This window comes from Neophocaena asiaeorientalis, unplaced genomic scaffold (assembly GCF_003031525.2).
Source record: "Neophocaena asiaeorientalis asiaeorientalis breed wild unplaced genomic scaffold, Neophocaena_asiaeorientalis_V1.1 scaffold240, whole genome shotgun sequence".
Lineage (NCBI taxonomy): Eukaryota > Metazoa > Chordata > Mammalia > Artiodactyla > Phocoenidae > Neophocaena > Neophocaena asiaeorientalis.
Window position 1 is genome coordinate 245,605 of NW_020185331.1, and position 25,844 is coordinate 271,448.

The following is a 25,844-nucleotide window of genomic DNA, read 5'->3' on the forward strand; positions in this document are numbered from 1 at the left end:
CTGTGCACACACCCTGCACGTGGCACCCCCAGCGGGTGGCCAGACCACCTAAGTCACCCTTCTGGCCTGACCCTCACCTCATATAAGGGGCGAGCTTGCCCCCCTCAGGGAGTGAGCAAGAGAACCTGTTACATGTTTTCGCTCCCTGGCGCTGCAGCAGGAGTCCCAGTAAGGCCTTGCCTGAATTTCTCATCTGGCCTCCTATCAATTTCTATTGATCAAAGAGTCCAAGGGCCCTGCTTGGTAACAGTCTGGTTTGGGTCATGTGCCCAAGCAGGACCTAGGCCTGGCTGACAGTCTGCCCAACGTGGGTCCCTCCAACGTGAGACGAGTTGGTTCTGCAAAGGGAACTTGGCATCATCACCCAAAGAAGAGGTTATGGGCGAAGTGAGGTTATCGGCTCACTTCCTCTGGAAGGTATCGGATCTGAGAATTATCACCTTAGAAACTGTAGAAGAGATGCCCTTAGCGGGTGAGAGGTTAGAGCTGCCAACCCTGCGATTCTCTAATCATTTGTATTTAAACCTGTACAAGCCCGATCACACTGATAGTTTGCCAGGCGACAACTGGTCAGTTTAAAAAGCTGGTCCATTCCAAATAATAGGTGGTCTTATTCTGGTTTTAAAATATCTTTATCTAAAATGTCAGTAGGGAAGTCGTGATGAGCTAAAATGTGAAAACAAACAGAAGGACTCTGGTCATGTCCTGACCTATGAATGTCACACGTGAGAACCATTAGTGGGATCCACCAGATAGTTCTAGTTCATTTCATTCTTAACGTGAGTTACGAGTTGTTTTGGCCAATGCCATGTGAGTAGAAGTGATGTGTCACGCCTAGGCAGTCATGAGAGGCAGTGTATGATTTGTCACACTCTTTCCCTCTGCCACAGAAATCAGCAAGCCTCCAGGTAGCAGCTGCTCCATCAGCCTAGTCCTGACTGAGGATGGTGTGGAAGGGCTTCCAAACACCAGAGATGAACACGTAGTATGAACAAGAGATAAGTCTTTCTCCTGTAAAGACCCTGACAGGTGAGGGTTTTTTGCTGTTGTTGTGGCATAAGCTACCTTATCCTGACTGATACATAAAGCATTCATACCCCTGCACCACTGGGGCTCATCCTTTAGGTACTGGTGACTGCAAAAGGGCAGAAAAGTCATAAAACCTTGACACTCTACGTATAGCACAAAACAGTTGCATGTATTAGTTTTGCATTAAGACTGAATGTTTTTAAAAACATGGTGCCATATTACCCTTCCCTGATTTGACCCACAAAACTCCAAACACACCCTAAAGTCTCTTCATCTGGTCAACCTCAAAAGACCGTCCTTGATCAGACGGCGTCTCTGTCCTTGTGTTAGAAATGGACCCTGTATCAGCCAGGGCCCCCACAGGAAATGAGTGATATACTCAACTAGCTATATTTAAGGGGGCTTATTAAAAGGACTATTTATAAAGGTTCCCCTTGGGGAATAATGCAGCATGAGGGTTAGACGGGCAGAGTGTCATTTTCCCCCCCAGGTCTGAAGGGACAAATGAAAGGAGTGGCTGCCAGAGTCCAGAGAGAAAGCCCCCTTATGGGAGCCATGACCTTCAGTTTTAGACATCACATGTGGTCCTCAGGCTCAAAACCAGGTGGAGAAAATTGCTGAGGGACAAACGGAAGATGTCTACCACATCTAGCACTGTTACAGCTGCAACCATCGCCACAACGTTCGTGTTGTCAGATTTCCAGACTGTTTGGGTCCAAGAAAGGGGGCAACTTTGAAGCCCTCTTTAGCTTTGCTCATGACTTTCTGGGTCCAACAACGAGCTCTGTTCTGGAGCCAGGCACTGGGTACTCACCAGAGAGTAGAAAGCCAGAGAGAGGGTCCCCTTTTTTTTAATCTCCTCCCCAAGTTCTCGTGGTATTGGAGAAAACGATCATGAAGATCTTGTCTGAACTTATGATACAAACCCAGGACACATCAATAAATCCTCATTCTTTAATGAAACATTTCTTTCTAGACATATGTTAGCTCCTCTCCCCTTTCCCTTGGAAACTGACAACATTTCATGAAATGTACAATTACACAAAATAAAAAATACAATATATTTATAGATAATGCTCTAAACGGTTTTTCTTTTTCTTTTTTCTTTATAAAGAACCCTTCTAGGCATTTGGGATTATTTTTCAGAAGTTCAGTCTACAAAGGAAACTTGAAAAACATCTGCTGAAGCCAAAGGAACACTTGTTGACACACTGGACAATAACAATACCACGAATTATCTGAGATTTATCAAATAGACAAGATCAATGGCAAACCCCAGTGTGACTTGCTAGTTAACAAGATTTTACAAATGATTTAACCAGGCTGAGCATTTCATGAGTAACAGGAAACTTAACTTTAGCGGAAAATAACAGTGGATCGATGCACAGCCTCATTTTCTGTTTGGAGAAATTCCACAAGCTGAAGTTAATTCCAGATCCTTACCCTGCCCTGGGATCCAGGTTCTAGCGTCTACTAGACCAGATTACAATAGAATTGGACCAGGCTGAAGACCCAGACCCCAAATATTTCATCGGGTCATCAAGATAATTCTCCGAACTGAAGCCAGTCTTCTTGGAGCTCTGTGACAGCCCCAAGGACAAAGCAGGCAGGGGTAATGTCCCCTGGGATATGTGCAGGAAGGTCACTGGGCATTTGGAAGCGCCAAGGCAGGGGCCTGGGTCTTTCTGCTGAGTGGACTTTCTCTCGTGAAGCCAGCTGTGCGTTCGTTGCAGAACCTGCACTCTGCGTGCGTCCTGTGATTCTGAGTTTCCAAGGGCAGTGGTCTGGCCAGCCCCAGCTGAATCAGAGCTTGTCTTTTCTGGGAATACGTCACTCACAGAAGGCCTAAATAAAGGTTTTCATAAGAGTCCCATTGTTTCAAATTGGCCACAGCTTGATAATTGTTGAAGTTGTGTTTTTGAAAATACTCATACTAGAGAGAGAAAAATAAGTACCATTGGTTCATGAGGGTGGCAAATACTGAGGCAGAGCTGACTCTGTTTCTGACTCCCTCTCACTCTTCCAGGGAATTCATTAATCTTATTCAGACTTCTAAAGGCTGAAACTACAGAATTTTCATGTTCTTGGAGAGAGACCCTTACCAGTCACCTTATGCATCCTGATTTCAGTTTCAACTCTGAAGATCAGATGGGGCAAAATAAAAGCCACCAAAACACAAAAATCAGAGAAATGGAGTCCACCCTATGAGGCGGGTAAGGCCTGAACCAGTGACAAGCTGCTCTATGTGCTGAATCAAAGATCCCTCGGAAACAGGGGCTGTGATAGATCACAATATAAGAATGTAGGCTGGACCTCCATTCGGGGCCAAGAAAGGCCAAGAGAGAACTTGGTGAATGAAGACCCATAAAACACAGCACAAGTCCAGAAGGGCCTACTCGGTCAAATCAGTGGGTCAGTATTTATCACACTGCATTGATTAAGGCTCTGACAGTTGATCCTTTACATTCATACATATATACAGACATATATTATTATTAATAATACTTTGTTTTTTGCTGTTTTAAGGAAAAAATAGTCCCATGCATTTCTTCTACCTTTCTTTGTGCTCTTCTTTTTTCATCTTTTTTTTTTTTTTAACTCCCAGCAATCATTTTAATTAGACATAGTCCTCTGGGAGTATATTCTGATCTTTAAAAAATACCACCTTTAATCTTTTACAAATACTTTGTTTCAAATGAGGTTGATTCATCCCAAAGGAAGTCTGGTGCTTGGGAGTGATCTCGGCTCTCACCAAAAACCCTCTCGTGCGCTGTCCCGTGTTCGATACCAACCACACGGGACTTACGGTCATGTAAACATTATTTAAAAATTATTCCAACATAAATACTCTTTTAAAGCTAACATACCACAGATTTTAGCTCATAATGCCCATAGATGCCTTAATGAAATGCCATTCAAAACTACCTCACTGTTCAAAGTACGCCTGGAGGTTTCAAAGTTATGTAAACAACATCCTCTACACTTCTCTAGGACAAGTGCCAAGTGTGGTGAATTCTGATTGCAGGTTGGTGACTGAGTGCTAGTCTGAGCAACGTCACCCATGCACTCTTGAACCCGACCGGTTTCAGGAAGTCAGTCACAGCAGACTTGTTCCACAAGGTGTTGATTCTTACATAACTTATAATTAACCAGTTTTCAATGACGTTAACCCCACGAGGGACCTGAATGGTCCCTCATAAGATGTCTTTGCACGTCTTGCAAATGCAGTTTGAGTTGGTTGTCAAGAGTCAAGGTCAACCACAGCAAGTGCCTCCAAAGCTGGAAGAATAGATGTTCTCAGCCCATGGAATCCCAAGGCCAGGAGGAATCTTCTCCAAGTCAGCGAGGGCAGGAGGACAAGTCAGGATGTCTTCTTCTTGGCAGATTAGGGACTCTCAGCAGCAAATGTTCTGCTGAAGTTACAGCAGATGCCTTAGTCCTTTAATGCAGTTAGGGATGGGGGAGCCCAACGTGGGCAGGGAGAGCCGATGATGCAGAGGAAAGGCTGGAGGTCTCCTTGCTACATGACAGGGATCCTCACACACCAGCTCCCTCCGTGCACTGCTTACTGTGATGCCTTTTTTAATCCTGACGCCCATATTCTCAGGTTTCATGGGTGACGTGTCCCTGGCAGAGACATAGCAAAAGTCTCCAGCCAAAGCTGTGAGGAACACATGCACTATGGCCAGGCTTTTATCCTCATTGCGCGGTGTAGACAGAAGATGACCCGTGTCTCCAGGACACGGTCACACTGCCTGACACCTATGGAAGCACGTCCAGAAATAGAGGAAGGACCCACCCAAGAGTGGGCTTTTGCCTCATAGGAGCAAGGGACAAGGAGAGTGAACAGGCATAGCTTGAATAGTCAGGGACGTCAAATCTGAATCTTTAAAACTCCATGATTGGTAACATTGCAGCTGGAATCAAAGGAACATCTTCTCTCCTTGTTTTGGCTGAACTTCCTCAGATACACACACCTCCAAGGCTAGATTTTGAGTTTTTGTTCCAGAATAATACTGCACACTGCTTTAAGGAAATTCACAAGGTGCCATTGTTATAACAAAAACATTCTCATTTCCTGTTTTCCAAGAACAACGTTATTTCTTCATGTGCAGGGCATCCTGGAACTTGGTGCTCGTGTACTGGGCCTGAAAGCCCTTCTTGTTGATGGTGTCATCCGTGTGGAATCGAATCATCAGAGAATCCCCTGCAGAGTAGATTTCTTCCAATGGCTGAGGGGAGGAGAAAGGAGAACCAGAGGGACTTTAAGCCAGTTGGCTGTGGTTGGAGTTTAAAATAAGGAGAATGAGACAGAACTTTACACAAAGACGTAGGATGGCCGATGATGCCGCGAGGCATCCCTGGCACCAGAGGCTCTGAAGGGCAACAAAACAAGCTCTTTTTCAAAGGAAAGCTTTTCAAATTCTGCTCCAGAGAGCACCCCCGCCCCCTGCCCCAGCCCTGCTTTTCCAAAGACAACCTGAAATGCATGGCTCATATAGAATCTGTTATTAAGTGCATAGATTAATTAAGTGCACTTCTCTAAGCACTTTCCGATCTCATCTCATGTAAACTTTACAACAACTTTGTAAGGCAGGTTCTATCTCTATTCTATACTTGAGGAGACTGAGATGAGACTCGGGTTCACACAACTAGATAGACTGCAAGCTCAGGTTTTTCTCACTGTAAACTGTATACCATGAATCACCCAGCTCTAGGGTCACCACTGTGATGTGTCTTCCAGGAGACCTAAGACAAAGACCATTGTTGAGGTCTATGTCCTGTCCAAGGACAAAACATGGGATGGAGCCACTACATTTGTCAGAAAGGTTTTGCCAGGTGGTGGATGAAGGGGAGCCAGGTTCTGAGGCTGCTGTCTGACAGATTCTAACGGAACCAAACTGGGCTTCCCGTACATTTCACTGCTCAGGACCCTCCAAGGTTTTCCTCTGCATGTGGACCCCACAGTTTGAAAGACTTTAGCTCTCAAAGGTACTGCATCAGCTAAGTCACACTTCGGCATCCTTTCTTCTTTGGAGGGTGAGAGAAGATGAAGGGAAATTAGTCAAAGACTCATGCAAATGCCAGTTTGAGGTTCTGTTTAGCACAAGCACTAAGGACTCCAAAATGATTTAATGTAAGTCCAGCCAGTTGCAAAGAAGCTTGAGTGATCAGCCCTGAAGGTGGACAGTGCCCAGCATGGTACAGCCAGAGAGGGCCCAGGACACTGAACTGGCTGGTCCACACACTTTCACTGAGCACCAACTACATGCCAGGCCCTATTTCAGGTGCTGGGGAAATAGTGATCAAAACAGGCCTGCCCTGTCCTGAGGAGGTGGCCCAGGAAAGAGGTGATAATGAGAAAAATGATCATGACCTTGAGCATAACTAATATGTTTGCAGTAAAAGAGTGATTCATAATTTTCACAGGCATTTGGTTTTATTGGGAGAGAGAATTGTGAATATGTGGAATATGCAAAAGTATAATAAAAAAACATTTTAAAGCCTGAAGGCTATTGCTCTTACCTAGCTGACCTCGGTATTAGGTCCCCGGTACCTCCCAACCTCCTCTGCGACTACCCTCCAGTTTCCCTCTGTGCTCCAGCAGAGCGGGCCTCCTGGCTGGTGTTATAAGCAGCAGGGATCCTGACGCACGTGTGTCTGACCCAACAGCTCCGCGGCCCGCCTCCCCCGCATCCCCGGGACTCACCCCGGAGCCGCAGAAGCGGCCGAGCCTGGGCGCCGTGCTGTCGTAGCCGTCGTACGCTTCCATGTAGTCGTAACCACAGTCGGCCTCCTCCTCGACCTCAAAGGTCCGGAATATCAACTCCACGCCGTAGCCGTCCTCCGCCGCGATCACCCAGTCGCAGCGGGCCTGGCTCGGGTAATTGTTGTCCCCAAACTGGGCATGGGAATAGAGCTCTTTGGTCTGCACTTCGGCCTTCAGCCTGCCCCCGCACTCTAGAGCGGAGAGAGAAGCGCGATGCCCCCTCCGCACAGAGAGCGCACGCTCTGCATCCCCTCTTCCCGGCCCCCAGTTTCTCTTCACACCCTCCGTACAGGCCAGTTTTCTCCACAAAGCCTGGTGTGTGCCCTGTGCGAAGGGTCGGGAAAGTTTCATCAGCCCATTTTACAGAGGAGTAAAAGAGATCCAGGAGTTTCAGGGCTCACTGGGGAGTCCAAATTGACCCTTACGTAAAAACCAAGGTCCTATGTTCCCAGATTGGGCCATAAGGAGGCCTCGGGGAATACCGAGGCATGATACGGACAAAAGCCTTTTCCTCTCTCCAGTTATGGAGACCTGGGGCCAATGGATGATTTGCCCGCCTGGTCGCTGGGATGTGATAGATCATTACCACTTTACTGCGTGGAAGCGTTAGACGCATCTGAAAAGGGCTCACGCTTGCCCGGCCGACTTACTGTAATTCGTTATTTTGCCAGCAGAGGGCACCAAAAGCACATCAAAACTGCTGGTGAGCGCTCAAACCTGAAACCTCAGAATAGACCTGGCTGGAGCCTGCATTTGAGAGCCTAACTATAGGCCAGCTTTGAAACCCCGTGAGTGTTACAGGCGAGCTGCGCCTTGTACTTTGGACTTGCATTCTGTAGCCTTGGCTTCTGCGTTTTTTCACTGGGACGGTAACTCTGGTTGGCCTGAGTCCCATCCTACCATGTGTCTAGGCTGCTAGAGACCACATAATAAAAATGTGTAAATGAGAGGGATGGGAAATTAGAAAGCAACAGAAATTCTGAAGGCAAATTCCTCCACAGCAGGTCCTCAATGTGTTCCATGCCTCCTCCCGCTGGCGTGGCTTCCACACTATCTGGTAACATTCCCCAGCCCAGCTGGAGCTCCATGTCCAGCCTGGCCCCAGTCCTGTCCGACTGCCAACTCTTAATCCCATGTGTGCTCTAGCTTAGAATTTCTTCCAGGTCTGAGCTGTCTTTGGGAAATTTCAAATTCTTGAGACGTGGCTGGCAAGGAAATGGGCACTTAGCAGGGCAGGATGCCTTCCATCCATCCTGCCAGATCCCCTCTCCATTCTTCCCCACCTGCTCTGGGCCCCTGGAGGCAGACCTCTGGGTCTACATGGATGAGCCCTTTGCCTTCATGATCCAGCCACAGGGAACACCAGCAGATCACAGGAGGGAGGAGAGAGGTCAGGTCATTAGTCCCAGGCCCCCTCCTTGCCTGGTCCTCGCTCCTGTTGGGGGGCCCTCTGTTTGCTCCCCTCTATCTCTAGGCTCCAGGAACCGTTCCCTCGTCTGGTATCCAGGCCAGGGGTAGTAACAGCCTTGCACCCTAGCCCTGGTTGCTGCACTGCCCCCATGGTGTCCTCACACCCTGCCCACCCCTCTGTAAAGAGTCCCTTATTAAACTCTCCTCAATTAACGATTATACCTGAGTGTGCCCCCATTGCCTGAAGGACCCTGACCTACCCTGAGCACCCACACTCAGTCCGCAGGGACAAGAGGGTGAAGTCACTAGTTAGTGGCTTTTAAACTTCACCGGGGAAGTGACAACGCAGCCATGAACGGTGGGGAGTTTTCTCCCAGGCGAGGGCCAGCCAGACGGAGAAGGTGCTGGCTGTCATTTCGTCTCACCTGATTCATGTTTTCTGGTTCTGGGAACAAATTGGGAGGAGGGGCTGTTAAAGGGATCAGAAAACCTCACAGGGATCGTCATCGTGATCTCAGACTCTGAGTGGGCTGCACAGTCACCGCTTTGCCAGAGGGCCAGGATCAGAGAGTCAAAGTTGCTTCAAGGGTTCTAGTCCCAGTTGTATCCTTTAAATGGCTAAAGAGCAGAGCCAGTGCTCTTACTTTCTTCCGTTTAACACAGTAAATAATGTAAGTTATATGCATAAACATTTTCCTCCAAAGGGCTGAATAAAGTTATTTATTTCAAGTGAGGAAAAATAATGGGGAACAAAAACACTTTTCATTTTCTGGAACTGGTCCTTGGAGGGTACAAAGGGCTACTCTCCACCACTCAGCACCCGGACTCAGGGTTTCACAGACCAGCAAAATTACAAGTAAAATTTTAAAGGCGGGGTGGGGGGCGGTGGGAGGAAGAAAGAAAGGGAGGAAAGGAACGTAGCGCCGACAAAGGGTTGTCCCTTTCAAAGGTTGTCAATGAAGGACACTAAAAGAAAACAACCCTACACCTATGGTTGCCCATGTTTCATTTTAAAAGGGACATGTTATCATATACTGCTCATCCCCCATAGTCAGAATTAAAGGTGGTCCTTCCCCTGCCTTGATCACCCATCTATCTGCAGTCCACGTGGGGATCAGCTGAAGGCCGGGCTCCCAGCCCACGCACCTGTGCTGTGCATGGCTTGGAATCCTCTCCTCTGCACCGAGGCGTCCGAATAAAAGCGGAGAAACAGGCTGCTGCCCGAAGCCACCACGGGGTCTGGCTTCTTGCTGCCGCAGAAACGGCCGAGGACCGGGGCCAGGCTGTCGGGCCCGTCATGCAGCTCCAGGTGGTCATAGGCACATTCCTGGTGCTGCTCGATCTCAAACTCGTTAAACGTCTAGGGATGGAAGAGCAGAAAGTGAGGCACGGTCACTTCAGACGGGGCGGGCCCATCTCTCCCGCGGTGGGAGAGGAAGGGGCACGAGGACACGCATCTGCCCAGCCAGCTGTGCAGGCGGCACGGAGCCCGTGGTGATGGTGGCCACATCTGTTGAGCAGGTCTCCAGCTGGCCCCTCTCTTTGTCCCCAGAACAACCCTATGAGCTATTGCTACCACGACCACTTTGCGGATAAGATGGCCGGGGTCAGAGCGTTTCAGTGCTTGTTGGTGTCTGTGCTCCTCTGGCACATCCTGTAGCTTCTCCCTCAACGATGAGAGCAGCAGGGACCAAGGTGCTCACTCTGAGCCAGGGACTGTTTTAAATGCTTTGTAAGTAGTCATCCTCACGACCCTATGAGGTGTCCACCATGAGAACCTCCGCCTTACAGATGAGGAAACTGAGGCACGGGGCTGTCGGATAACTTGCCCAAGGTCACCCACTGGCAGAGTTGGGCCATGGCCAGGAGGTCAAGGAGCCCTTGCGCTTAACCTCTGCACTGCACCGTGTGAATGAGACTTCATGAAGTGTGCGCTACTCCACGTCATTGTCCTGAGAGTGGCTGGCCAGAGTTGAATATATTTTTCCATGCAGAGCCCTGCATTTTCTCACTCAATTCTGATAATACTGTAAGGGAAGAGCTACTATTATCCCCAGTGTGCAGAAGGGGAAACTGGGTCTTAGGAAAGTTAAGTGGCTTGCCCACATTCAAACAGCTAGAGAAGGATGGAGCTGAACTGGACCCCCAGCCAGCCTGACTCCAGGCCACACTCCTAACCATCACCAGGCTATACTGCCTCCCTCCTCTCTGTCCCCGCAAGACCATCCCCTGAAGCAGGCCAGGGCAACCCCATAATTCCAGGCTGTAAACCAGGCTCTGCAGCCCCAAATGTAGGGCCTCTCAGGCGCCGGGACTGGCCGATGGCCTGCCCATGGCTACGAGGGGGATGGGACAAGGTGAGAGGGGAGAGTTTAACTGAAGACTTGGACCGAATGACAGAGAGGGAGAGAGAACATTAGCTGGGGGTTGGAAGGGATCGCAATTCACAAGAAGGGGCCCGGGGTGACAGAGCAGAGATGGAGGTAGAGAGGGAGAAATAGAGAGGCCATTGGCTTTTGTAAGAATGACACACACATCTTGTGTTTGAGCATTGAAATGGGCAAAGCTCTTCACACTTATAGGAAGGGAGGTGGGGCCGGAGAGTTGGGGTAGGGATGGTGGCCAGGAGTAGGAAGGGGGTGCTGGTGGGACCAGGGTGAGCAATGCAATGGGAGGGTGACGGTGGGCCAGGGAGATGGGGCGCTCCCCAAAAGTCCATAGGACACCCTGTGGCTATCCCTGTGCAGTCAAACACTAGCTTCCTGGTAAGTATTCAGCCCGCACTCTGGTAGCAAAAAGGTAGAGCGTGATCAGTATACCCACCATCCACTTCCCAAGGAAGTATTTAAGAACTAGCGCATATGTATGTGCCTCAGATCAATTGGAGATCTGGGTTCACTCTGGCCACTGTGATCGGTTGCTTTATTTCCTCAGTACTGTAGAGAACAGGAAAAGACGTTTGGGGCAGTTACTAAAACCTTGTGGCCCTTCCAGGGAAGCGCCACTACCAGTCGTGCAAATTGTGCGTTCCCAACCCCAGGGCGCGCCATTCCCCCGCTGTCTTCAGAGATTTGTGTTGCCATGGCGATCGTCTTCCGGCAGACGGCAGCCTTTCTCTAACGCACTTGCTTTAATTCACCCTCGCCCAGATTCAAGGCTGTTCTGACTGACCCAGGAAAGCAGCCGAAAGCATTTCCTACGCGGACAGCCATGCATATGAGGTGCCCACGTGGGCACCTGTGGTCAGGGGCCCTGCCTTCACCCCTCGATGCCCCAGGCCTGCACCCGTGCCCAGCCTGGGCGCCCATTCATCCACCTGTCCTCCTCACCGCTCTCGCCAGTAAAGACCCACGCCAGTCCCTGGGTGATCATCTATTTATCATCACCTGCTCCTTTGTTCTCTCCCCTTCTCCCTGCATTATTGGTCCATAATGCAGGGGGACATCCACGTACATTCTGAAGAGCTTAGCTATCTCCAGAGTTAGAATGACCCATTTAAAAACTGTTTGTCTGCTGGAATACAACAACTTCTCCGGAAGGCAAGAGGGTTTGTTTTACACTCCACGATCTGGGAGTCCCTGGTGGCTGAGAAACAAGACTTGTAGGAAAAACTCATTTCTCTTTTGAAATAACCGAGCATGGTGCGCAGACCACCACAATCATATGCGTGGATGGGACTTTAAAGAAAGGCTTGGAAGATAGATATTTTTAATTCAAGAGAGAATTAGCATACATAACTTAACCTCCTATTGGTAACTGGAAAAAATGTAAGCTGTAGGAGACTATGAATAATAGAACCCATTTGAGAAACGTGAGCAAGAAAAAGGATACGTATTTGTTCCTGTGCGTACACACACAGAAATTTCTGGAAGAATTCACAAGAAAATGTTCAGAGAAGTCATTCCTAGAGTGAGCATGAGGATCTGGAAACTTGATTTCCACTTTTCAACCCTCCGACTGACTACATTTTTTTTTTAACCTTGAGAATGTTTTGTTTTTTTGTAAAATATTGTAACTGCAAACTATTGAATCTCAAACAGCGCTTGAAATCTGTGTGATGGGTGCCAGGTCATACTGACACCACTGTGAACAGGTGCTATTTACAGAGCTTTTCTCACCCACCACCCTGGGCGGAGGGCTTCAGGTGCCTCCTCTCTTAATCTGCACAGCAGCCCGGAGAGGTAGGTTTCATTAGCTGCCCCATATTCCAGATAACAAAACTGAGTCCTGGAAATGTTGAGTAACCTCCCCAAGTTTCAGAGCTGGGAAGAGGCCAAGCAGAGACTCAGACCCGTGTCAGCCTGATACCGAAGTCCGTGTTGTCCATCAACTTTGAAAATAACTCACAAGTTTCACCCTGTGGCCCGCGGTTGAAGAGATGTTCCAGGTACACTCCCTCCGGCTCGGGTATTTGTCAGGCCAGTTGGGGCTCACCAGGGTCCCCTCTGCACTGCTGATCTTGTGCACACAGCCAGCTGGGGGGGACAGGGGGGGACACAGAAGAGAGAGAGAGGTAATTCATTTGTGGGTCTCTTTCCTGACCTCTTGTCACATGGTCATAATATGTGAGGGCAGGGTTTGGCCTCAATAAAGGGTCCCCCAGCTCAGAGATCTGCTGATTTATTTGGCTTTGCTGCCTTCCTGGAGCCAGGTCACCTTTCTAACTACTGCTATTCTCATTGTGATCATCACTGGAAATATGGTAGAGTTAGTGGTTGAGACCACAGGCCCTGGGGTCAGATGGGCCTCGGTTCAAGTCCTGGTGCCACCACCTACAAGCTCTGGGACTCTGAGCCTTGGTGTCCTTATTGGTAAAAGGGGTGCCAACATTGTAGCGGGGATGCATGGATTAAATGAGATAATGCGTGTGAAATGCTCAGTAAGTGCTAACAAAGATCTCCATCACTATGCCTTCTTTTAGTTTCCAAAGCAATTTCAAATGGAGGCTACAGATGTTGGCCTGGTAACCATGCTATTTGCAAAGAGTGGTCCCACGACTTGCTTAGTAAGTAGCGTTTTGGCCAATAGCTAGAATTTGTCTCTATCTGTGTCGAGCACTGCACTAAGCCCTTTGATTGCATCCTTTCATTTAATCCTTCCCACCTTCTAATTGAGAAAATAAGCTGAGAGATGGCAAGTGGCCTGTTGGTCGGTGACCTTTGCTTTTGCTCATTAGGAAATAGAGGGCGCTGAGGAGGTACCACTGCTGTCTCTGCCCTGTGGCTTCAGGCTGAGGCAGCTGGAGGGTGAGGGTGGGTAAAACGGAGGGGCGGCTGCACGGAGGTTCCCCCTCATTGCTGCCTCTGCTCCGCAGCCCCACAGAGAACGGGCGCCAACAGGGGCAGCAGCTCAGACGTGGGATGTTCGCTGCCACACTCCCTGCCACCCTGGGGGAACACACACAGTTCACCTGATGGGACCTTAGCGGAGTTATATCCCTCCTGCCACACCCCCCAATCCACGCCACAGGGTCTAAACAAAGTTTTTTTTAAGTTCCAGAATGACAGTTCCTTCCAAGTTCTTCCAATCCACCTCTCAACCCAACCTGTGACCTCCTGTGTCCAGGTCACAGCGCTGGGCTCGAGGTTGGGCTTCTGAAGATGTCTAAGCTCATTCTTTAACCTTCCAGGGAGGCCCTGACCAGTCTCTGTGGCGCCCCAGCCAGTATCTCCTAATTCTGAAATGTTTATCCCAGAACAGGGGTATGAGGTCTTCACATCTTCCCTCACCCTGATGTGCACGTGGGGCTCTGTGGTGGGGACAAGGCCTGGAGGCCTGTGTGTTCATCGAGATGCTCAAACTCCCTTTGCAGGATGGGGTAAGAACATGGGAAGGCCTTTCCCAGAGTGACTGGACACTAAAAGCCGTCTGGACTCCCAGTAGTGAATGGAGCAGGGAGCAAAGTCTTCCCCAAATTCTATTTTACTATTAGACCTGCAAACGGTAAATATGATTATGACATAGATGGCTGATATCTATCAACATTTCAAGCGCTTAATATGTGTCAGTCTGTCTGAAATACTTTCTAAGCATGCTCTCATTTAACCCTCACAAAAACTTTAAGAAGGAGGTATGTTTAGTCCGTTTGAAACAGAAGAGGACACTGAAGCTCAGAGAGGTTAACTAAGTCTCCCAAGGTCGCACAGCTAGTAAGTAGCAGAGCCAAGATTTAAACCTAGGTGGTCTGATTCTGGAGCCTGGCGTTTAACCACTTTGCAATAATAACTGTAGGAGAGCACTCAAGGGCCCCTACAAGCTTCCTGAAGGAGTGACTGCCCTGGCGAAAATCACTCTTGAGCAGGAAGGTGGGAGGAGGGAAGGCAGAAGCTGAGCCTCAGTTCGGGGCTTGCTAGGCCTGGAGGAAGCGCCCCTCGCTCTCACTCTTACGCATGAGCACACTTGGGCAGCCAAGGTGAGCCTCCCTGCGCCCTCCACCCCGGCCACGCTCCAGCCTCACCCTCTTTGCAGTCCTGCCGGTTCTCATGGAGCCGGTAGCCATTCCTGCACCTGCACAGGTAGCTGCCGAAGGTGTTGACACATTCGTGCTGGCACCCGCCGTTGTCCTTGGCGCACTCGTCCTTGTCTGCGGAGATCAACGGACTCTCCTAAGAGGAACCACCAACTTGGGAACGTCCCTCACAGCCCAGAACCCAGCTCAAAAGGAGTCTCCACCAGGGAGCCTCCCTGATTGTCCCAACTCTGATTATCCTTCCACAGGGCCGAGGGTGGGGCAGCATTCCTTGGAGACTACCTGGCCCTGGTACATGTTGAGTTCCCCATGCTCCTAAAGCACTTTAATGTATATATAGGTTCTCCCCTCCTGCCCCCCACCCAAACCAAGGAGCTCCTTAAAGGATGGGCTAGTAGTATTAATAATAATATTAACAATAATAAAAATAACCACCGTGCACTGAGTATTTACCCTGTGATGGACACTAATCACTCTATTATACCCTCTGTATTATCTACGTTGATTCGCACACAACCTTAGGAGGGAGGTGCCTATGCCCCCATTTTACAGGTAGGAAAACTGAGGCTGAGAACGTTAACGTGCCCAAGGTTACTCAGTGAGCAAGCAGTCTGTGTGACCAGAGGCCTGGGCTGTCACTCCACGGCCCCACACCTCCTCCTGCCTGTGGAGCAGGTAAGCGTGCGAGCCTCGGGCCAGGCGGCCCAGTGCCAGCCCTGCTCCTCCACTTCCAGCTGTTGTGACCTTGGGGAGCCCTTGACTTCTGTACCTCGGTTGCCTTACCTGTAAAGTGGAGTCACTTATGGTGTCCTTACCTCACAGGATTGTTGAGAGGAGGAAACGAATTAGTACAGGGAAAGCACTCAGAACAGCGTCCAGCCCTGAGTCAGTGTTAGTTTTTATTTATTACTATGGATGGACTCAGATGTTAGCTGTTGTTGTCGTTACGGATCTTGTAGCTCAAGCCGGCACAGTATGCAGCCCTCTCCTAAGCCAGCTTCCTTCCCTGTTAACCGAGGACCAACCTCCATCCCCGGCCCTCCCACCAGGATAACTTCAAGGGTCAGGGACATCTCCCTCCTCTCTGTACCCTCTGCCCACTGCGGGTAATGTGTCACTGAACACTTGGTGCTTTAGTTTTGCCCTCTGGTTCTATGAGGACAACTAAGAATCCTTTAAGAGCCCGTAAAAAATAAAGAGATGAAGACCACCCAACACTTCAGCGCTGGAACCACGGGCTAGAAAGAGGCAAGGAAGGCTCCTCCCCAAGCCCTCTGGGAGAGTACAGCCCTGCCCACACCTCGGTTCCAGACCTCTGGCCTCCAGAGCTGTGAGAGACAACATTTTTTGTTGTTTTGAGCCACCTGGTTTGTGGTCACTTGTTTTGGTAGCCCTGCAATAACACAGCCACCACGCTATAAAACCAGGACCGAGGCAGAGACACTGTGAGGGCCGGGGCAGCGGGCAGAGAGGGGCGGGAGGGTGCCCCGAGGCTGGAAGCCCGCAAAGCCGTGTTGCCCTCAGCCTGTGGTCTTGCCCCCAAACCTGCACACCTGAGAAGAAGTGAGCCCTGAAGCCGCGTTTGGAGACCGTGTTGTCGGACTTGAACTCCACGCGCATGTTGTTACTCTGCGAGGTGATGACTTCGGGCGTCTCAGAGCCACAGAACTTGCCGTGCAGCCCGGCGTCAGGGGACAGGCCGCTGCGCACCTCCACGAAGTCGTACTTACACACCTGCAAGGGGGAGCCATGGGGAGCCGCCCGGTGCCCTCAAGTCCCGCCGCAGACCCTGGCGCATGGCAGGGCTGCCTTCCTGAGAGCTGCACCCTGCCAGCTGGGCAGTCGAGCTCTTTCAGGCCCAGTGGGAGGGTCCTCTCGACTCTTACTGGGATCCCTCCAGCCCAAGGTGCAGACAGGGGGCATTCCTGACTAGCTGTCCAGCTGTAGGGCTCTGCCTGAGCCTCGGCTGGATGCCTTGATCATCCCGTGACCACCGCCCAAGGGAGGGAATGGGGTGTTTATGCCACCCTGGTCACCAGCTGCATCTCACCGCCTCCATTCCTCCCAGCTGGACGCCAAGCCCCAGATTCCTACCCCAGGGGATGTACCTGTCCTGACCACCTCGCAGCCCCCGCCCCCAAGACCCGCCTCCTCCTCTCTTGTCCTGATTCTCCTCGGATTTATCAGTGACGAGAGGACCAAAGCCCTCCATCTGCAGAGGGTGTGCCGCTGAAACTGCCTCACCAAACACCCCCCAGATTCCGCCCAGCTACAACCCCACGACCCTAGGAGGCCACCTCCCCGCCTGCTGAGCCCCTCGCCAGTTTTCAGCCCTGAGCCACATCCCAACACGATCCCCAGTCAATTGGAGTGCAGAAACATACATCATTGCCTTCCAGTTCAAACACTTCAAACTGAAGGGAGATCCGGTACTGAGCGGGGGCCACCACTTGCCAGACACAGTTTTTGTTTGTAGGATACTCCTTTGGCCACCCAGGACTGGTGATGGTTCCATTCAGCTTGGTAATGAAACCGCCACAGGCCACTGCATGGGGGGGAAAAAAAGCAAGATTCATCTGGTTTTATTTCCAAGTGACTGCAATTTCCCCCAAGCAGCAACAAGCCCTGCTGTTCTTTAATAACAACAACAAATAGACCATCTGAACTGATTAATTCAGCCTCCTTTCTTCTAGTCTGTTTCAACGGAGGATTTGGAGGGATGGAGTGGAGGACAAGTCTTTACAGCTTTTTTAGAAAAGACGATGCATTTGTGCTTACCTCTCACTCAGTGGCATAGCTGGGGACTTCACATGACTTGGACCAAGGATCACACACACACTTGTAGCTGCCCAGAGTTTCAAGATTTAGAAATGTTTGCACCAAGCTATGCAATGTCCCTGGCTTCCATGAACAAGCAGTCATTCAGGTGGGCAAGGAAAACACCACCAGCCAGGTAGGAATGGAATGAATGAAATGCACTATTCGTTGAGTCACACCAAAGTGCTCATACTTATTCTTTGCTTTTATTTGCTACCTTAATAATCATACGCATTTCACACAGTCACAGAAGAAAATGAACCATGGTTCCACCTGCACAGTTGCTGGGGTGGAGTCCGATAAAGTCATCTCACGTTTGTGGCTTCATCGAGTTGTTTTTCCCTCCAGGAAGGAGGTGGGTCATCCCCACAGCTGTCCATTGTTACTTCACGGCCAACCAGCTGCCCCAACTTCATCTGCCCCCCTTCTCCTAAGACTTGTCCCCCATCCCTTCTCACTCCAGCTTGGCAGGTCCAACACCAACCTTCACACGCCTTCTTGTCAGAGGCCAGCTCATAGCCAGGATCACACACACACTTGTAGCTGCCCAGAGTGTTCACGCAGCGCTGCTCACACCCGCCGTGATCTGGCCAGGAACACTCATCCACCTCTGTTGGGGAGGAAGGTGACCATGGTTAAGTCATCACAAAGCTGCCGGGTCTGTTCCCCGTCGCTTTCCACATCCCGGGATTCCCTCTAAGAAAAAGAGTGACTCCTTGTGACCACCTTCCAAGGAGTCCCCTGTCCACGTCTCAGAAACCAGCAGCAGCCACAGCTGCGAGTGGGATCTTGACAACACACAAGACTAACTTGTTAGCCAGAAGCAGGGCTCCTTTGAGAGGAGACCGGGCCTGGTATAACTTCATTCTCCGCAGGGTTCCGTCAGCAGTATTTGTGATCTTAGAAAATCTCAAAGCTATCATACCAAAGACGATCAATTTCAATGCCGTAAAATTGCCAACTCAAATAAACTCCAACTCAAACACATTTCCTTCCAATCTCCCTGATCCACGATGCACAAAATACTCATCAACCTGGTGGCTCGTCACTGGGTGCAGGATAGTTTGTAAATATCCCATCATTTCATATAGTGAGGAGTAAACTTAGGTGACTCTAAGAGTGATGTGTTCTTGGGCTCAACAAAAGCTTAACTAAGTTGGTCAGTAGGGGAGACTGGGTTTAGGAGACATGCTCTAGACAAGGGGTTGAAGTTGTCCTTAGCTTCAAACAAGTATAAGTATGAAGTTTGCTAAAGTAGTAACAATCCTGCAATTATTTACTACTTTACAGTAGGCAAAGTACTTTCTCTGACATTTGCTAAAAAGTATAAAAGGAGGAGAATCAATAACAATGAGGAATAGAAAAAGTCCAGTCTTTAGAGTGAGCCAGACAGACCTGGGTTGGATTCACCAGGGGATCTTCCTTCAGTAAACTGGATGATTTGACCTTTCTGAACCTTCCTCCACTTTTAAGATGAGAATAGTATCTGCTTTTAGGGTTGTGGTGATTGAAAATGATGCCTGTGAAGTACCCAGCATATAGACACTCAGTACACATTAGCTATTGCTCTAGGAAAGAGCAGGGCTGCTTTTGAAATTCCAGTGGATGGAGAGACACAATGATGGGAGTAGTGAAAAGGATAAGGTTACCTGGCATCCCTGAATCAGGGAAGAGTAGAGTAGGCCTGGGGAGGGGAGAGAGAGACAAGGCAGGAACAGAAAGAAGGAAAAAGCATCAAGGATGGGCCAATGAAGGAAGACTAGATGGGCAGGAAGGCAGCACAGCAGAGCCAAGAAACTGGCGGGAGGGCGGAAAGGAACCATGGAAAGAGCCCATCAACATAGAGCAAGTTAAACAAAGGGCCGAGCTGGGTGGTTGGGGGAGAGGAGACTGATGCCAGAAGATGCGATGGGCAGGACACACGATTGTCATAGGCAAGAAAAGGAGGACCACTGATAAGTCTCCTGGCACCATCTTAGCCATGTGGAGGGGGAGAGGCTGGTGTATTGGATTTGCACCTAAAGCAAAGGGAGTATATTTCCTCCACAGACTAGAAGGGTAGGGTGTTTGGCCCAGGAAGATGGGTAAAAGGTATAGTTTACACCTGAGATTTCTCCGGAAAGAGAAGTGGGATGTTTGGCCATTTCCACCCCTGCTCCAGCTCGGGTGTATGGTGTGGAAGTGAACCAGGGCCCCTGCTCTCAGGGGGAGCCTGGGTGTCCTCTGAATCACCTCCACACCAGAATGAAGTATCATCTGCTTCAAGCCCACAGGCTCATGCTTGCTCTGGGCTACAGTGGCCAAGGCCAAGCAACCCAGAAAAATCTGGGAGAGCATGGGGGTGGGAGAAGAAGCTGAATCAGGGACCAGCTTTGCTGACTCTGGCTTTTTTTGGCCTTCCCCAAGTAGTACCAGTGAAAGAAGGAACCATTCTGAGGTTAGATAATGAGATGACTCAGGTAGGATCCCAAACATTGTTTCAGAGAGAGTTAAGGAAAGGGAAGGCAAGGCACATCCCTAAGCTTTTGAAGTACCTTGAAGGGATCCAGTCCCCCACATCACAGATCCCATGGTGGGCCATCAGTACCGGGACTGTGGAGCATGGGGATCAAGGTGGGAAACCCTCCCATTTATGTGGGGAGTGTGGCAGCAAAATGGCCCTGCCAACCTGAAAATGCACTCGCCATCTCCCCAAGTAAGCAGAGATGTGAGGTGCCTCGCCTGCTGCCCGGCCAGCAGGCTCTGAGAGGGACTTCCATCTGGCACCAGGAGAGGGATGCAGAGGCCAACTGGCACCCTGGACAGAGCCACGTGCCAGCTGGGCCCTGGGCAGAGACTCCTGCCAACTGGCACCAAGGCAAGAGCTTCTTTGGCTGGTCCAACTCTTCTGCGTGGTCTTTGTAGTTACTCTTCCACTTTCTTTCACTGGAGAAGTCCTGACACACGCATTGGCCCCTGTGTGCTCACAGGACATCCTACTGACAGCCTTGCTGGAAAAAGGCTGACAAAGAGCTGGCTGTGTTGGGGCTCTAGACCTGTGCTAACCTGTGCTAGATCCCATGTGACTACTGAACACTTGAAATGCAGCTATTCTAAATTCAGATGTGCTGTGAGCGTAAAACACACTGGATTTCCAAGACTTAGTGTGGAAAAAAAAAGCCATAAAATCTCTCATTAATATTGTGTACATTGGTTACATATTAAAATGATAGTATTTTTGATATATTGGATTAAATAAAATATAGTATTAAAACTAATTTTGCCTCTTTCTTTCTCTGCTTTTTTTTGTAAGGTGGCTGCTGGAAAGTTGAAAGTTACATTCATGGCTTGCATTTGTGACTTGCCTCCTATTTCTGTTGGACGGCGCTGCTCTGCACTGTGGTCTCTGGCCTCATTCATCCGCGTGGGAACCCTGAAAGGTAGGCAGAGCAGGGAGCAAGAAGCCCAATCCACAAATGAGAATCTGAGCCTTATTCATTCATCCACTTCCCTGTAAGTATTTATTGAGCCCCCTGTGGGTCTGGCACTGTGAATACAGAGGAGGACAAAGCAGGTAGGATCAAGTCTCAGAAAGGAAAACTGACCTGCCTGAGAGCAGTAAGCTGGTAAGAAGTGTGTGGGCAGGGCTAGACCCTGAACAGCAGAGGCTGAATCCAGGGCCCTTCTCCCTATACTCCCATGGCGGAAGGGTGACGGACGTCAGAATCAAATCAAAAATTCAAATCCCTTCACTTTACTTTCCTGTGGCTTTCAGGTCTCTGCAGAGGAAAGAGAATGAGCTGTGAAGTCCTACACGTGCAGGGCCTACTTCTAGCTCGGCCACCTTAGAACTTCAGTTTCCTCAATTTTAAAATGGGGGTAATGATGCCAAGCAAGGGGCTGTCCTGAAGACACAGTGAGGTAGCTGGTACAGCCTCTGGCATACTCGATAGATGTTTTTTCTTTCTCCTTTAATAGGTCCCAAAGAGGCTTCCACCAGACCTGACTCCTCTTTTAAGATTCAGGGTCAAGGTCAATGCTGTATAGTTCTTCTCTTCTAAATGTGGTTCTCTACAGTCCTTTGTTTTTCGGGTTTTTTTTTTTTGCGGTACCCGGGCCTCTCACTGCTGTGGCCTCTCCTGCCGCGGAGCACAGGCTCCGGATGCGCAGGCCCAGCGGCCATGGCTCACGGGCCCAGCCGCTCCGCGGCATGCGGGATCCTCCCGGACTGGGGCACAAACCCGTGTCCCCTGCATCGGCAGGTGGCCTCTCAACCACTGCACCATCAGGGAAGCCCTCTACAGTCCTTCTTAACATAAAAAAGATGTCAAGCTGGGCCTGTGCACTAAGTTAGTGTAGATGGGCTTCAATTAACACCTTTACAGGCATCTAAAAAGCTGTTTGCCAACTGACATGTCCTTGAATATCTAGGCTGGGTGCTGACCCCACCCCCATGCTGAGTGAGACCCTCCTCCGATGTCAACACTTCACTATCACTGCCCATTGGCTCACAGGTCTCCTTTGTCACCTTGAGCTCTTAAAGACGAGGACCATGTTCTCCTCTGTCCCACAGCCCCTGAGACAGTTTGGTGACTGCTGAATAAATGTTAAAGGTAGAAGAGGGAGAAGATGGCATTTTCTAACCACTAAAACGGAGCTAGTTATCATGGCTGCTCAGAGCAGGCCAAGGTTCTAGACTCAGTCCCTTACAAACCGGTTTAGCATCACAGATAGAAACACCCCTCTCCACTGCACTGACTGGCATCTCCAGTAGGGTTGCCACAAAAAAAGCAGAAGGCTCCATTAAAGTTGAATTTCAGATGAGCAATTATTTCTTGGTACAGTATGTGATATTTGGGACGTACATATACTAAAAGATCATTCTTTGTCTGAACTTTGAATTTAACTGGGCAAACGGTTTTTAAAAATTTGTTCAATCTGGGAACCCTAACCTCCAGTTTTAGCTGGTCCTCTCAAAGATTGCAATGCTGATAGTCAGCAGAACCAGGAATGAGATGTGGGTGGGCCAGTGCCAACTGGTTACCAGTTCTCTTACTGGAAAGAAGCCCCAACACCTAATTTACGGACCTGGGGGTGGAAGTCAGGGAAGGAGAAGGACAGGAGAATTAGGATAAACAGAATTAGAATAAAACCTCACGATTATTTGTGATGTGGTAAGTAAAATGAGGTCTCCCAAAGTCGTCCACATCATAGTCCTGGAACCTGGGGATGTTACCTTACCCTTACATGGCAAAAAGAACTTTGCAGATGTGATTAGATGTGATTTCAGGTTCTTGAAATGGAAGATTATCCTGGATCGTCTGGGTGGGCCCACTGTAACCACAAGGGTCCTTACAACTGAAAGTGGGAGGAGGAGAGTCAGGGTCAGAAAAGGAAACGTGATGATGGAGGCAGAGGTCTGGGATGCAGCCCGAGAAGGTCTCAGCTGTCCTTGCTGCTTGAAGACCAAAGGGCACCACCAGCCAAGGAGTGCAGGCGCCTCCCCTACAAGCTGGAAAAGGCAAGGGAATCTGACCTCGAGAACTGTAAGATGATAAGTTTGTGTTGTTTTAAGCCACCATATTTGTGGTCACTGGTTACAGCAGCGATAAGAAAGTGACACACGGCAACTGCAAGAAGAAGTTGTCGCATCATTTTTTCCCAGAGAGAAAAATAACCACTTCAGAGATCCCTTCCTTAGCAAAAAAAATTAATGGGACTAAACATGACACCATGTGTGTTCACGTAATGCTATTTCATTTTCTCCTGACAATAACTCTGCAATAACCTGGCAGCATTGTTTCTACAGGTAGAGAGATTGGGGCTCAGAGAGGTTTTATAAACTTGCTGTAGGCGACCCAACCAGCGTGGCCGCTAAGTCAGATGGGGGTCTCCCCAGGCTGAGAGACACCCAGCAGGTGCAGTCTGGGCTAGGGTGAGGCGAGGGCTGTGCATCTCTACTTCTACTAAGGCATCTCTACTAAGACTCCCATGTCCTTCTTCCCACCACAACCACTAGGCGAACTGCGTTTGAAATACACTTGATGTGGCTTGGGTTTTTGGTTTTTTGTTTGTTTTTGCTTTTGGGAAAGAATTAAACTTTGTCTCCAATTATTCAGAGCATTAGGATTCTGCTCTGTTTCTGTTTGGGTTTGCTGTCCCCAGATGGCTCAAAGCAGAAAAAAAAAAAAAAAAATCCCACACACTTGTGTGGTACTTTTCAGCTTATGAAGTGTCTCCACAGCCATCATTTCATTGGGGCTTCACAGCTGGCTGGGTAAAATGGGCAGATTTCCTTCTCCTTGTTTTACAGAGAGGAAAACAGGGGCTTCAGTAAGGACAAAGGGATGCTTGCTCGGGGTCACACAGCTTGAAGTGGGTTCTTCTGACACCATCTGCTCACCTAAAACCTGGGAGAAGGGGATAAAGAGGGGGCAGATGGGGAGACAGAGGAAGGAAGGGACCAGGAATTCTGGGTTAGCACAGCCAGGAGCCCTGGGAGAGGAGGGAGGAAGGGGTCACTGATTGGGGACCACCAGTTGCAGATTGGATATCTCCATTCAGTGGCTGCTGGTGTGATGGTGGGCGCCCAGTCACAATGCATTGGGGAATAGCCGATATTTCCTCTTAGCATGTGGTCTGAGGAATTCCAGGGCTCTGAGAGCAGAGAAGGAAAACCTATCTATTCAAAAGAGTCTAAGGATGGACCTAGAGTCTGTCATACAGAGTGAAGTAAGTCAGAAAGAGAAAAACAAATACCATATGCTAACACATATATGGAATCTAAGGGAGAAAAAAAGGTCATGAAGAACCTAGGGGTAAGATGGGAATAAAGACACAGACCTACTAGAGAATGGACTTGAGGATATGGGGAGGGGGAAGGGTAAGCTGTGACAAAGTGAAAGAGTGGCGTGGACATATACACACTACCAAACGTAAAATAAATAGCTAGTGGGAAGCAGCTGCATAGCACAGGGAGATCAGCTCGGTGCTTTGTGACCACCTAGAGGGGTGGGATAGGGAGGGTGGGAGGGAGGGAGACGCAAGAGGGAAGAGATATGGGAACATGTGTATATGTATAACTGGTTCACTTTGTTATAAAGCAGAAACTAACACACCATTGTAAAGCAATTATACTCCAATAAAGATGTTAAAAAAAAAAAAAAAAAGAGTCTTAGGAAGCTCACTCTGCTGGGGCCAGGAATGCTGGTCTTCCCATGCCATTCTGCATCTGATTTTACCAAGATCTTACAGAGCAGTCAGTCCCTAAGGTGGCACCAAGGTTTGTTTCCTGTGAGCGCCACACCGTCTCAGTCTCCCCCTGCCCCCTGCCCAGCTCTGCCCACTTGAGGGTAGGCTTGTAGACTGGGAGCTGATGCTTCAGGAGCTGAAGACCTGGGCTGCCTCTCTGGCCCACATCAGGGCATGCAAGGCAATGTTCTAGAAAGAGTTTGAGCTTAGGAGTCCGACGGTGTTTAGATTCTTGATCTGCCACTTAACTGAGTGACCCTGAGCAGCCCTTCTCAACCCTGATCAAGCATGATCTAAACCCAACTCAGAGGTTTATTTTGGGAATTAAATGACATAGTGTAAGTCAAGTACCTTGCACCGTTCCTGGCACACAGTAGGTGCTCAATTAATGATAGTGACTACACAAATATGTATTGTTATCAATGCTCAGTTTCACTAAGGTTCATGAAGTTGACCTTGGAAACTCATAAACCTAATTTCCAAGTGCAGCGGCACAACTTTCTACCACAGAGAAAGAAGCCAAGGCTGAGCCTGTTCCCCAGTCAGTCGTGAACTCCGCTGGGGATCTACGCACAGCTCTGAAACGGCTTGCTGCCTCCTCACTGCAGGAAGCCTTGTTTGGTGCTAAGGTTCCCTATGGGTTTTGTGATTCTTAGGCCAGGGGGGCAGTACTTCATCCTGTGACTAAAATGGAAACAACTGCTAATTCATACCCTTGAAAAAATTGGCTGCAAAGCCTGCTTTATTGATAGAGCCATCAGACACAAACTTCATCCACATTCTGTTGGAGCTGGACTTTACATCCTCTGGCTTCTCATAGCCACAGAAGTGGCCAATCAGGGCGCTCTCTTCCGCAGGGCCGTCGCGGATTTCCAGGTAGTCGTATGCACAGCTGTCGTGTCTTTCGATCTAAACGGAGAAACGGAGACGACGTGAAAGACAGCAGCTTGGCCTTAAGGTTTTCAATTTAAGAAAGGAACCTAAATATCACTCTTGAAAATCTAACCAAGAGACAAAAGGACCCAAACGTGTCCTGGGCTTTTCCAAGCTGTCTCCTACTTGTGCAAGTCGAGGATGAATCAAGCTGCAAAGAGATTAAGTCATGATAAACAGGGAAGA

The 25,844-nt window shown here is 49.3% G+C and overlaps 1 protein-coding gene across 1 annotated transcript in view; it reads right to left on the minus strand.

Annotated features, from left to right (window-relative positions):
- Nucleotides 1-5,126: 5,126 nt before the first annotated feature.
- The window catches only part of TLL2 (tolloid like 2), a 128,215-nt gene continuing 107,497 nt past the window's right edge, over nucleotides 5,127-25,844 (minus strand). The window contains exons 13-21 of the mRNA XM_024734994.1: nucleotides 25,439-25,634; nucleotides 17,980-18,105; nucleotides 17,063-17,223; nucleotides 16,232-16,412; nucleotides 14,667-14,792; nucleotides 12,557-12,684; nucleotides 9,356-9,569; nucleotides 6,740-6,990; nucleotides 5,127-5,261 (exon numbers count right to left, since the gene is read on the minus strand). Coding sequence (XP_024590762.1) covers nucleotides 5,127-5,261; nucleotides 6,740-6,990; nucleotides 9,356-9,569; nucleotides 12,557-12,684; nucleotides 14,667-14,792; nucleotides 16,232-16,412; nucleotides 17,063-17,223; nucleotides 17,980-18,105; nucleotides 25,439-25,634 — 1,518 coding nt within the window. The remainder of the gene's footprint in view (nucleotides 5,262-6,739; nucleotides 6,991-9,355; nucleotides 9,570-12,556; nucleotides 12,685-14,666; nucleotides 14,793-16,231; nucleotides 16,413-17,062; nucleotides 17,224-17,979; nucleotides 18,106-25,438; nucleotides 25,635-25,844) is intronic.